The sequence below is a fragment of the Bombina bombina genome, chromosome 2 (assembly GCF_027579735.1).
Source record: "Bombina bombina isolate aBomBom1 chromosome 2, aBomBom1.pri, whole genome shotgun sequence".
NCBI lineage: Eukaryota > Metazoa > Chordata > Amphibia > Anura > Bombinatoridae > Bombina > Bombina bombina.
In genome coordinates, this window is record NC_069500.1 from 977,737,066 (window position 1) to 977,750,174 (window position 13,109).

At 34.6% G+C, this 13,109-nt stretch overlaps 1 protein-coding gene across 1 annotated transcript in view; it reads right to left on the reverse strand.

Annotated features, from left to right (window-relative positions):
* BDH2 (3-hydroxybutyrate dehydrogenase 2) overlaps positions 1 to 12,796 on the reverse strand; it is a 41,445-nt gene extending 28,649 nt beyond the window's left edge. The window contains exons 1-5 of the mRNA XM_053703504.1: positions 12,721 to 12,796; positions 8,058 to 8,137; positions 7,037 to 7,115; positions 6,298 to 6,394; positions 79 to 187 (exon numbers count right to left, since the gene is read on the reverse strand). Of these exons, the coding sequence (XP_053559479.1) occupies positions 79 to 187; positions 6,298 to 6,394; positions 7,037 to 7,115; positions 8,058 to 8,129 (357 nt within the window). The 5' untranslated portion in view covers positions 8,130 to 8,137; positions 12,721 to 12,796. The remainder of the gene's footprint in view (positions 1 to 78; positions 188 to 6,297; positions 6,395 to 7,036; positions 7,116 to 8,057; positions 8,138 to 12,720) is intronic.
* Between the last annotated feature and the right edge of the window lie 313 nt (positions 12,797 to 13,109).

Genomic DNA, 13,109 nt, shown 5'->3' on the forward strand with positions numbered 1-13,109 from the left:
CTTCCATAGAAGTATATCATAGCTGAACCAAATTACTATACAACAGTTATATAGACAAATAAAAAAATGCAGTTTTACCTTTGGCAGGAATGCTTTGATCATAAGATACATGCTTCGAACATTAAGATTCATTGTTAAGTCCCAGTCAGTCTCCTCACAATCTAGAATAGTTCCATGATGAACAAAACTGCAACAAAAGGCAAAGCATTAATTTAGTCCTTACCCTTTATAAAAGTCTTAAAAATTACTTTTAAGCATAAAACAATTTTCATACAACTGCTTGTAATAGACACTACTATAAAGAAGAATATGCACAGATGCTGATCCAGTATAAAACCTTTTAAAAACTTACTTAGAAGCTCCCAATTTAGCACCATTGATGAGGTAAGGCTGGGACACCCACAGAAATGGGCTACGAAAGCAGGAATAGCAGACACTCCCCCCTCCCCTGCATATAAAAAGACCCATTATACAAACAGGAGAATGCTGGAATCTGTAGACATCAGTATACATCTAAAACTGTGGGGCTTGGTTAGGAGTCTGAAAATCAGCACAATGTTATTATACACTGTATAAACTACATTTTAACAAAAACACTCCCACATGGGTTATATAAATGGATAATCTACAGAACATTTATGCAAAGAAAAATCTAGTGTACAATGTCCCTTTAACCACTGGCTTTCACTTATTAAATCCCATTGTTGTGCTTTTGAAATAAAATGTATGGTAATCTCAAGAGAGACATGATTTTTTCTTTTAAGATTCATATAGAGCAGGCAAATTAACAACTTTCTAATTTACTTCAATTATCAGATTTTCTTTGTTCTCTTGTTATCTTTTGTTGAAAAGTATGGGAAAAAAAGCGTCTCTGAAGCACTAATATAGCAGCAGTTTTGCAATAATGTTATCCTTATGGAAGAGAACTAAATGTCAGCACTATTTCCTGCCTCACAATACTCCAAACACCTAACTAGATATCTTATCAACAAAGAATAACATGGGAACAAAGCACATTTAATAACAGTAGTAAACTATAAAAGCACATGCTCTGTCTGAATCACAAAAGATACTTTTGGGGTTTCATATCCCTTTAAGAATATTTCTGATACTTTGTTATTAACTCTTGAGAATAATAGTTTTATTTTGTTACATAGTTTGCAAAGTCTCCAAGTTTAAAGGGGCAGTTTACTCAAAAACATTCTCCCCTTTAACTTGTTCCCAATGATCCACTTTGCCTGCTGGAGTATATTAAATTGTTTACAAGAATTTCCTTTACCCTTATATTGTCATTTGAAATAGTTGATTTAGCCTGTGGTATCCCCACCTATCCTGAAAGTTTTTGGCCTTAAAGGGATACTGAACCCAGATTTTTTTTTATTTCACGATTCAGATAAACCAGCAATTTTAATCAACTTTCTAACTTACTCTGATTATCAATTTTTGTTCAGCGCAACCCAGGTGCTGAACGAAAAATGGGACGACTCCTAAGCTTACATTCTTGCTTTTCAAATTAAAATAGCAAAAGAACAAAGAAAAACTGATAATAAGAGTAAATTAGAAAGTTGTTTAAAATTGCATGCTCTATCTGAACCATAAAAGAAAAAAAAAATTGGGTTTAGTGTCCCTTTAACCCCTTAATGACCACAGCACTTTTCCATTTTCTGTCCGTTTGGGACCAAGGCTATTTTTACATTTTTGCGGTGTTTGTGTTTAGCTGTAATTTTCCTCTTACTCATTTACTGTACCCACACATATTATATACCGTTTTTCTCGCCATTAAATGGACTTTCAAAATCTACCATTATTTTCATCATATCTTATAATTTGCTATAAAAAAAATACAAAATATGAGGAAAAAATACACACTTTTTCTAACTTTGACCCCCAAAATCTGTTACACATCTACAACCACCAAAAAACACCCATGCTAAATAGTTTCTAAATTTTGTCCTGAGTTTAGAAATACCCAATGTTTACATGTTCTTTGCTGTTTTTGCAAGTTATAGGGCAATAAATACAAGTAGCACTTTGCTATTTCCAAACCACTTTTTTTCAAAATTAGCGCTAGTTACATTGGAACACTGATATCTGTCAGGAATCCCTGAATATCCCTTGATATGTATATATTTTTTTTTTAGAAGACACCCCAAAGTATTGATCTAGATCCATTTTAGCATATTTCATGCCACAATTTCACTGCCAAATGCGATCAAATAAAAAAAAAAGTGTTCACTTTTTCACAAATTTTTTCACAAACTTTAGGTTTCTCACTGAAATTATTTACAAACAACTTATGCAATTATGGCATAAATGGTTGTAAATGCTTCTCTGGGATCCCCTTTGTTCATAAATAGCAGACATATATGGCTTTGGCATTGCTTTTTGGTAATTAGAAGGCCCCTAAATGCCGCTGCGCACCACATGTGTATTATGCCCAGCAGTGAAGGGGTTAATTAGGGATCTTGTAGGGAGCTTCTAGGGTCAATTTTAGCTTTAGTGTAGTGTAGTAGACAACCCCAAGTATTGATCTAGGCCCATTTTGGTATATTTCATGCCACCATTTCACCGCCAAATGCGATCAAATTAATTTTTTTTTTACATTTTTCACAATTTTAGGTTTCTCACTGAAATTATTTACAAACAGCTTGTGCAATTATGGCACACATGGTTGTAAATGCTTCTCTGGGATCCCCATTGTTCAGAAATAGCAGACATATATGGCTTTGGCGTTGCTTTTTGGTAATTAGAAGGCCGCTGCGCACCACATGTGTATTATGCCCAGCAGTGAAGGGGTTAATTAGGGATCTTGCAGGGAGTTTGTAGGGTTAATTTTAGCTTTAATGTAGTGTAGTAGAGTAGACAACCCAAAGTATTGATCTAGGCCCATTTTGGTATATTTCATGCCACCATTTCACCACCAAAAGCGATCAAATAAAAAACATTGTTCACTTTTTCACAAACTTTAGGTTTCTCACTGAAATTATTTACAAACAGCTTGTGCAATTATGGCACAAATAGTTGTAAATGCTTCTCTGGGATCCCCATTGTTCAGAAATAGCAGACATATATGGCTTTGGCGTTGCTTTTTGGTAATTAGAAGGCCGCTAAATGCTGCTGCGCATCACACGTGTATTATGGCTAGCAGTGAAGGGGTTAATTAGGTAGTTTGTAGGGAGCTTGCAGGGTTAATTTTAGCTTTAGTGTAGAGATCAGCCTCCCACCTGACACATCACACCCCTGATCCCTCCCAAACAGCTCCCTTCCCTCCCCCACCCCACAATTGTCCCCGCCATCTTAAGTACTGGCAGAAAGTCTGCTAGTACTAAAATAAAAGGTATCTTTGAATATTTTTTTTAACATATTTACATATGCTGCTATGTAGGATCCCCCCTTAGCCCCCAACCTCCCTCCCCACCAAAACAGCTCTTTAACCCTCCCCCTCTGCCTTATTGGGGGCCATCTTGGGTACTGGCAGCTGTCTGTGCGCGCCCCGGACATCCCTGCCCACGATCCCGCCCCCCCTTCGCATCACAAGGGCCATCGATGGCCGCCACCCGCCTCCCACACCGGCTCCCACCCACCAACGAACATAGCCATCGATGTCCGGTGCAGAGAGGGCCACAGAAGTGGCTCTCTCTGCATCGGATGGCTAAAAATGGTTATTGCAGGATGCCTCGATATTGAGGCATCACTGCAATAATCGGAAAGCAGCTGGAAGTGAGCAGGATCGCTTCCAGCTGCTTTCCAGACCGAGGACGTGCAGGGTACGTCCTCAGGCATTAACTGTCTTTTTTTTTGAGGACGTAGCCTGCACGTCCTCGGTCGTTAAGGGATTAAGGCCAAGCTGTGTAAACACAGCCAGTAGAAGAAACATTAAGGGAAAAACTATTTTATAGTATAGTGTCCCTTTAAGAAGCCAGTATAAAAAATGAGCTTGTAAATACGTATCTATTATAATATTTGGAAACTACCGACTAACATAAGTTAATAAAATGAACTATGGCAAAAAAATTATTGATAATATTTTACACCATCATTTAAAGGGACAGTAAAGTAAAAATTAAATGTTCATTATTCCGATAAAGTGTGCAATTTGAATCTTTCTAATTAACTTCTGTAATCAAATTTGCTTTGCACTATTGGTATCCTTTGTTGAGGAACAAACCTAGGTAGGATCATACAAGCTTGGGAGTGTGCAAGTTTATTAAAGTAAAAGTCAATCCTAGCGTTTTACAAATAAAACCTTTCATTCATGAAGTATAAGATACTTCATGTAGAAAGCTCCTTTATTAGCCGGATTTACCGCACGGCTATTGGCTAAGAGGTGAAAACGTCACCTCTTAGCAGAATTTTTTTTAGCCGTGGGCTGCTGTAGTAGCTAAAAACGGCAATCATTTGAAACAAATAAAGGAGCTTTGTACATGAAGTATCTTATACTTAATGAATGAATGTCCCCTTTATTTATTTCTATAGTCAATCCTAGCGTTTGTAAAATACTAGGATTGACTTTCACTTTACGCATGCTATGGCAGCGGTAATTGCAAAAATGTGTAAAATTACTATAAACATTGTTGCAAACACTGCTGCCAGATGGTTATAGACACATACACTCTCCTGAACTCACCTAGCATTACTTTTTAACAAAGGATACCATAAGAACTAAGCAAAGTTTATAACAGAAGTGAATTGGAACATTCCTTAAAATATCATGTTCTATCTAATCCATTTAAAGGGGCATTCTACTCCAATAAAAATTGGTACAGAGGGCTGCATATGGTCCTTGGACTGCAAGTTAGCCATTCCCGATCTAGGGGATTGTAGTCTGTAAAACAAAGGCTCTCATATTACAGTTTGGTAAGAGAAAGCTCTATGATGCATACTGTGGACTGACTGCTCTGCTCAGTTCTTACTTTGGGTGTCTCAGCTAAAATGGTGAATGATGAGAATTAAAGGGACAGTCTACTCCAGAATTTGTTATTGTTTTTTTAAAAAAAAAAAAAAGATAGATAATCCCTTTATTACCCATTCCCCAGTTTTGCATAACCAACACTGATATATTAATACACTTTTTACCTCTTTGATTACCTTATTTCTAAGCCTCTACAGACTGCCCCCTTATCTCAGTTCTTTTGAAAGACATACATTTTAGCCAATCAGTGCTGACTCTTAAATAACTCCACGACTGTAAGCACTATCTATATGACACACAGTGTCTAACTGTAAAAACTGTCAAAATGCACTGAGACGGCTTAGAAATTAGCATATGAGCCTACCTAGGTTTAGCTTTCCACACCTATCTGAATCATGAAAGTTTAATTTTGCCTAGACTGTCCCTTTAAGTAAGGGCGAGATCACATAAGGGATATCTAGGGTTATTCGTGTAACCCTCTAGAAGCATATTATTACCTCAGTGTGAAATAACGGAGCTGTAAGCTTACGATTATTGTCTAGTTTTATACTAATAGATTTCTGGTTAGCTTTGATAAAATGTGCTCTCCAACCAGTTGATATAGGAAATGAGCAAAATGTTGTAGCAAATGTTCAAAAATCTATTTTTCTGAGTCAACTTTGTCAAAGTTTAAGATTTTCTGGAAAGCCATATAAGTCAAATATATCCTAGCACTTGTATTCCCTTTCTGTGAGCTACGCCAATCACTAATGAAACCTTCTCCTGGACTTGTATGACCTGCACCATTCCATAATTATCTACTCTTATTTCCTGTAATCTAAACAGTGCTAGGTTATATTCAGGTTACAAAGCTTATTATTGAATTTTATTTACACATTTTTAACAAATTTAAATGGGGAATTCTGTAGAAAAAAACCCCAGTAAATTAACTTTTCAGAAGAAAATTTCCTGTAAAAAAACATTTTTTTTTAAACATGAAGCCTACTCTTGCTGTACCATAGATTTTAAAGGGACAGTAAAGTCATAATTAATAATTTGTGTTCTAGACAGAACATACCATTTTAAACAACTTTCCAATTTACTTCTATTATTTAATTTGCTACCTTCTCTTGTTATCCTTTGCTGAAAGATTTATCTAGGCAAGCTCAGGAACAGCAGAGAATCTAGGCTCTAGCTGCTGATTGGTGGCTGCATATATATACACCGATTCTCATTGGCTCCCCCATGTTCAGTTAGAAACCAGTAGTGCATTGCTGCTCCTTCAACAAATGATACCATTTGATAATAGAAGTAAACTGGAAAATTGTTTAAAAAATGTATGTTCTGCCTAAATCATGAAAGAAAAATGTTGGATTTCAAATACACATTAAGGCAAAAATACTCACCCAGCCACATTAAAAAGCACATCAATTCTATCAACTTCCTTGCAGAGGTTTTCTATTTGTTCCTTGTTAGTGACATCCAACACTCTAGTTTTAATGCCTATAAAATGTTGGTAAAATAAACTGTGATTAAAAAACAAAATAAATGTAACAAAAATGTAACATTCTTTTCTTTACTGACCTTGAAACAATTCCCTGGCTTTTATTTTTGTTTACACAATAATAGTCACTGCCTCTGTAACTAAAAGAATACCAAACACTTTTTTTTTGGAATACTATGATAGTTCCTAAAGGTTAGATTTCTTACTGTATAAACATATGTACTGCAGAATTAGAAACTGTGCATGACAAAGTACAATATTTCAGTCTCTACATCAAACCTTCACTATAACTCGCCCTATTCCCAATTAAGCATATTGGCAAAAACATTTGAAATCTGTACATTACATATCTAAAATCACTCAACACTTCAGAAACAATAAAAGTATGTTGGCACATACGCCACTCATTACTGGGTGTGTTCATTGTTGCAGGAAACAATAGGAAAAAACCAAACAAAACAAGCTGATTTGTCACGCTTAGAGACTCCATGCCAAAATACTCTACATAAGATCCCTAGAGTTCACCAGTAATAATTCAATCAATATATTTCTGTGGGTGATAGCTTACTGGCTAATAAGCAAAACTCCCTCTGTTTTATTAGTGGACAGGAACATGTGGGTTTAGCTATAACATTAATCACCTTTGTATGTTTCCAGTCCTTTCAGCTTTTCTTCGTTAATATCTGTTGCAATAACCTGGGCACCTTCTTTAGCAAATGTCTGAAAAACATATTTGTTATCAAATGATCACCGTTCTCTTTGTTCGATTACCTACCAAATCAGACAACATGCCAGAGTCAGAGATTCATTAACATGTGGCTTTGAGGGTTGGCTGAATACTACAAATCCCAAATATATCACCACACGCCAAACCTGCAACTACCACCTACAGTATCTAGACTATTGTTCTTATTCTCAATCAATCTTCTAATTTTGCCTTTTCTTTTAAATTGTCTACTTTATTTTAATAAATACATTCCCCTGAGCTGATAACCTTTTCACCTTTTTTTCTCTCCCTTTACCATCTATTTTTTTCTTTTGTATTTTCTCTTCGATTTAGTTTAGTGTAAAATTATGTGAAAGAAACCCCTTAAAAAGAAGAAGTCCACAAGATTTGCAGTCTTAATTATATTAACATAGTGGGTGAGTTTGAAAATGTTTAAGACCTTGTTTGCTGCAAATGATGTTGTTAGTAATATCATCATAAAATATCTGCTGAAGCTAATTTGGGACAGACATATGTGGCAGGGTTTGGCTTGTGAAACCTGGAATGTGCTGTTCCAGTTACCAAAACTTAAAAACTAAATTTTCAGACTTAAATTACAGGAGAATCGACCCCCTACATTATTAAAATATACTGCAAAGGTTTTTTAACACTCACAATTAAACATTTTATACTCAAATGTCAGTTTACTGTCCCTTTAAACCTATATTTTTGACTTTTGAAAGTCGAAATGTGACATTTTAACCACAAAAGACATAATGCCTTGTCGTCAAGTAGACCAGTAAGACAATCTAACTTAGCCACAGGAAAATCACAGTACATAATAAGATAGAGATTAAAGCAAACACCATGTCAGGGATGGCTCTAACCCAGCAGCAGAACTAGAATGAGCTAATGGTGGAGTAATAAAATGGTAGCAACATCGTTTACAAACTTACAATGGCAGCAGCCCTTCCAATCCCTTGTGCTGCAGCAGATAGTACAATAACTTTGCCATCCAAACGACCCATGCTGAAATCTGCAGAAACATTTAAACATAAAAGGTAAACCAGGGGGGTGACAAATTTATATCAAATTTAGAAGCCAGCTAGAATATTGAGAAACTACCTGCAAATTGCATTTTAAGTAAAAAAACCTTAGTTCACTGGCTACTGGAATTAACAAAGCCGTAAGCTAAAGCTGTAAATATTGTGCAAAACTATATGAAAGAAAATATGCATTCTATATGTATGAATACTACATCAATATTACATCACAGGGACATAAAACCAATTATTTTTTAACATGAAATGTAGAGGAAACAATTTAAAAAAAGTATCCAGCTTACTTATATTATCACATTTATTTTGTTCTCATTCTTTGTTGAAGAGAACACCTAGGTAGGTAACATGCATGAATTTAGAGAACAAGATGGTGGCAGTTTTGCAAGAATGCTTCTGAGCACTAGATGGCAGCAATGTTTGCACAATGTATGACATTTTAAAAAGTATTCTTGCAAAACTATTACCATACAGTGCACCAGACACATGCACTCCCCTGAGCCTACCAACCTGCTTTTCAACAAAGGATACCAAAGGATCAAAGTAAATGTGAAAATTAAATTAGAAAGTTTGCCCCCCCCAACACCGTTCTGTTTGAATCATTAGGGAAAATCTGGGGTTTGATGCCCCTTGTAATTGGTTGTCAAGTTTACAATTTACAGAACAACCAGATTGTGTTGCTTGCAGTATCATAGCCATTTGTATTAAAAAATAAAAAGGTAGAAAACCATTTATCCAAACAGATTGAGAGCGGAAAAGGTTTTGATTTCAAAATAGTTTATTTTTCGGAATTTTGCATCTTTAAAATGGGCCAGTTTGGAGAGGGGATATAACCAATCTTATGATATTTAGTCAATATGTGCATGTCATTATACAGCTTATACATGTAACCTAAAGGTAGGTTTATTCAATTTTTAATATGTTTGTATATATAGCTAATATTTGTTGTTTTAAATAGATATAGAACCAAATACTGTGACTTATCAGCGGGTAAAAATTGTAATGTAATATATATATATATCCCAAAATAGACAATGGCAATAGCACTTTTCTTTAAAACACTTCTTCTTTATTAAAGTAACATTTTAGGATAAAATACAGCGACGTTTCGAGCCTCTTGGGCCCTTCCTCATGCTATAGATTAAGAACAAACATCTCCCTTATGTACACCTGTGTATAGGGTGTGGCTTAATTAACTGCAGAGTTTTACCTGAACTTAGCTCATGTTGGTATCCCCAACTGGTAAGGTTCTGACTAAACTTTTCAACTTTATTATTCAACTTTGTTGTTATTTTCTAATAAACATTTATTTCTCAACACTTGAATGTATAATTATGTGGTATGTCATATATGTTTCTTTATAATATATTACAAATAGACACATCCACACTTCTTATACACAGGAATTTAAAAACAATTATAAAAACAAATGTATATCATAATCCTTGTTTAATCCATTCGGATACAGTGTTTTCAAATTTTTTATCCACCATACTTCTTTCTTTTTAAGTAGCAACTCTCTATTACCTCCTCTCCTTGGTTTAGGGATATGGTCTATGACCTGAAACCTTATCTGACCATATCCCTAAGATAGAAGTGTGGATATGTGTCTATTTGTAATATATTATAAAGAAACATATATGACATATCACATAATTATACATTCAAGTGTTGAGAAATAAATGTTTATTAGAAAATAACAACAAAGTTGAATAATAAAGTTGAAAAGTTTAGTCAGAACCTTACCAGTTGGGGATACCAACATGAGCTAAGTGCAGGTAAAATTCTGTAATTAACTAAGCCACACCCTATACACAGGTGTACATAAGGGAGATGTTTGTTCTTAATCTATAGCATGAGGAAGGGCCCAAGAGGCTCGAAACGTCGCTGTATTTTATCCTAAAATGTTACTTTAATAAAGAAGAAGTGTTTTAAAGAAAAGTACTGCTGCTATTGTCTATTTTGGGAATTATATATGGGAGCATGGCAGGCCTCCCAGGCAAACGTGCACTGCAAAGGTAAACCTACTAGAAGCTATACCCAGTGAAGGGGTACCCAAGAAAGTGCTGGACTTACTACTACATTTGGTTATATATATATATATATATATATATATATATATATATATACACACACACACACATTGGATTTGTTGTTGGATTCGTTGGAATTTCGGATTTGGAAACTTGTAACTGTATATATCTCGCTAGTGAAATACATTTTTTAAAAATAGATTTTGCTTTGCATAAATGTTTTGTAGATGATCATTCATATAGCACATCTGGGAATGTTTTTGTAACAATATACAGTTTTGCTTAGTTTTTAATAACATTGTGTTAATTATCAGACTCCTAAACAAGCCCCAAAGTATCAGATGTAGACTGAAGTCTCCAGATTCCTGCTGCTCCTGTTTGTGTAATCTGTCTTTTTCATAAGAAGGGGAGGGGGGAATGTCTGCCATTTCTGTTTTTCCAAGTCCCTTTCAGTGGGTGTCCCAGCCTAACCTCAGCAACTGTGCTAAACTGGGAGCGTCTTAAGTTTTTAAAAGGTTTTATACTGGATGTTTATATCAGTAGCTGTGCATATTCTTCTTTATAGTAGTGACTATTACACAAATGAAAATTGGTGTAAACTGTTCCTATAACAAACATATTGTAAAAGTACATTTGGCTATAACAGGCCAGAAGTGGACATTTAGGCTTTGTCTGAAACACCCTCAGGGGCACTCAGATAATTTCCATAGCATAATATTCATGTATGTTTTACTTCAGAATACAATCCCAGATTTGCTCTTAAATCTTCTACTCAATATCACAAATTTATCAGTACACACAGTATATAGTTATTGTAGCCATTTTGTAGTCTACCACAACTTGAAACGTAACATCAAACTGGAAAACTTTGAGACATAAAATAGCAACAATAAAAATCTTTAATATGCTAGAGCACTTCAGTATTGCAGTATATTGTGCAGAGAACTAACTGTGTGTTTATATATATATATATATATATATATATATATATATATATATATATTATTGTTTCACAAATGCTTGCTGGTAACTATGGGGCCATTCGTAATCCTATAGAAACTTTATCTAATACATTTGTACAGAAAATCCTTATTAAGTCTATAGGGAGTTTTGTAAATAAATCATTTGATGAACTGTTATATATGCAGTAATAGGCAGCTACATGTGTATGCCGTCACTGACTTGCTTACCAGCACTCGCCAGCTCACAAGTAGCAATGCCCAGTACACTGGCCATTAAGTGTATACAGTACAGAATAAGAATTCTACCCCTTTGCAGGGGTTAAACACACTGTACAGCAGGGTTTATATTTGAAAACTTAACCAATTAAAGCATGTTATTTGTTCACTATTATGGGCTTTTATTTTTGTATCTGATGCTCTATGTGTTAATGAACTCTATTCATATATAAAATGAGGAACAAAATACTAATTAATAAATGTATGCGTGTATACTAGATATGTGCATATGGAGGTTTCAGATACCAAGCCACATTTATTCTTGTGAAACTGCAACACACTAGGATCTGAACATATCTTGTGTATACAGATGTCTAAGTATGTATGTGTTTGTGTGTCTACAGACAATAGATCTTGTCACTTTAAAAATGTCTAGCAAACAGAATTCCATTATGTGTATGCTTAGCAAGAACCCAGGAAACACTAAAACATCTTAAACACGTTAAAGAGGCATTAAATATATACATAGCTTATATCAGCAGTTAAAGGGACGGTGTAATGTAAAACTTTCTTCCTTTCATAATGTTCCCAATGATCCATTGTACCTGTTGGAGTGTATCAAACTGTTTAAAAATATCTCCTTTACCTTTATTTTGTCATGCAAAATAGTTGCTTTTGCTAAAAATTTAAACAGTGCAGTAATAGCTACAGAAAAAAATGTGACCAAAAACTCTTAGAAGACATTATAACCTTCCAGGTGTTCCTGAATCAACACAGTTATCTGCTGCTTGCCTGAGTACAATGTCTCTTTAAGTACTGCATTACGTAAGACCTACATAAAAAACAATCATTTTAAAATTGTCACTTTATTTATGATTTGCAAAACGACTTTAAAACTCAGATGAGCACACTTAATTTATATCCCTTAGGATTAGCTGTAAATGAGTTTGTCCACTGCTCCAAGCAATCACTGTTTAGTATATAGATTATTTAGTTCATTTGCAGCATTTTAACAGAAACCATGGCTTCTGAATTTGCGTTTTGCAGGCAAAATGATAAATGTATACTACACACTTTCTTCACTATGTATAATTAAGTATTTTGTGTAACAATATCAAAGAGATTTTTTAAAGTGTTATAAATCCTCTTTATACACCAAATGCAGAAGTGCAAATCTACTAAGTTTAGTGCACTCTGGAAAAAGCATACCCCTTTCTCCTGATGTTCAGATCTTTTAAAACTGCTTTCAAATCTTTCTTTGTATAAATAATATAAACATTAAATAGCTACAATTCATTTTGCCTGCAAACATAAATAAATGCTTAAAAGACACAAATGAATGCAACATACCTATCGTAGAGACCTCCAGCAAACTGATCTTTGTGCTTTACCAGGAATCATGTGATCAACGAAACATGAGTTGGCTCTGAGATAGAAGAGTGATAGTAAGCAGCAGAGACATGAATTGAAATAATAGTACTGCCACCTAGTGGTGAGAATATAAACAGTAAACTTCAAATAAAGCTTCAATTTTAAAGGCACAATAAACTTAGAACTTAACCATCCATAAAATAACATTTTTTTTAGTTAAAAAACAAACTTTAATTTATTTAGATTTTTTTCTGCTGTAAATAGCTTTTTTTTATTACTACTGTTTTAAAATAAGACTGAAGGCATTCTGTAAGGTTCAGAAGACTCCCTGACCCTACATGACATATTTAACAGTGATTACTTCATCA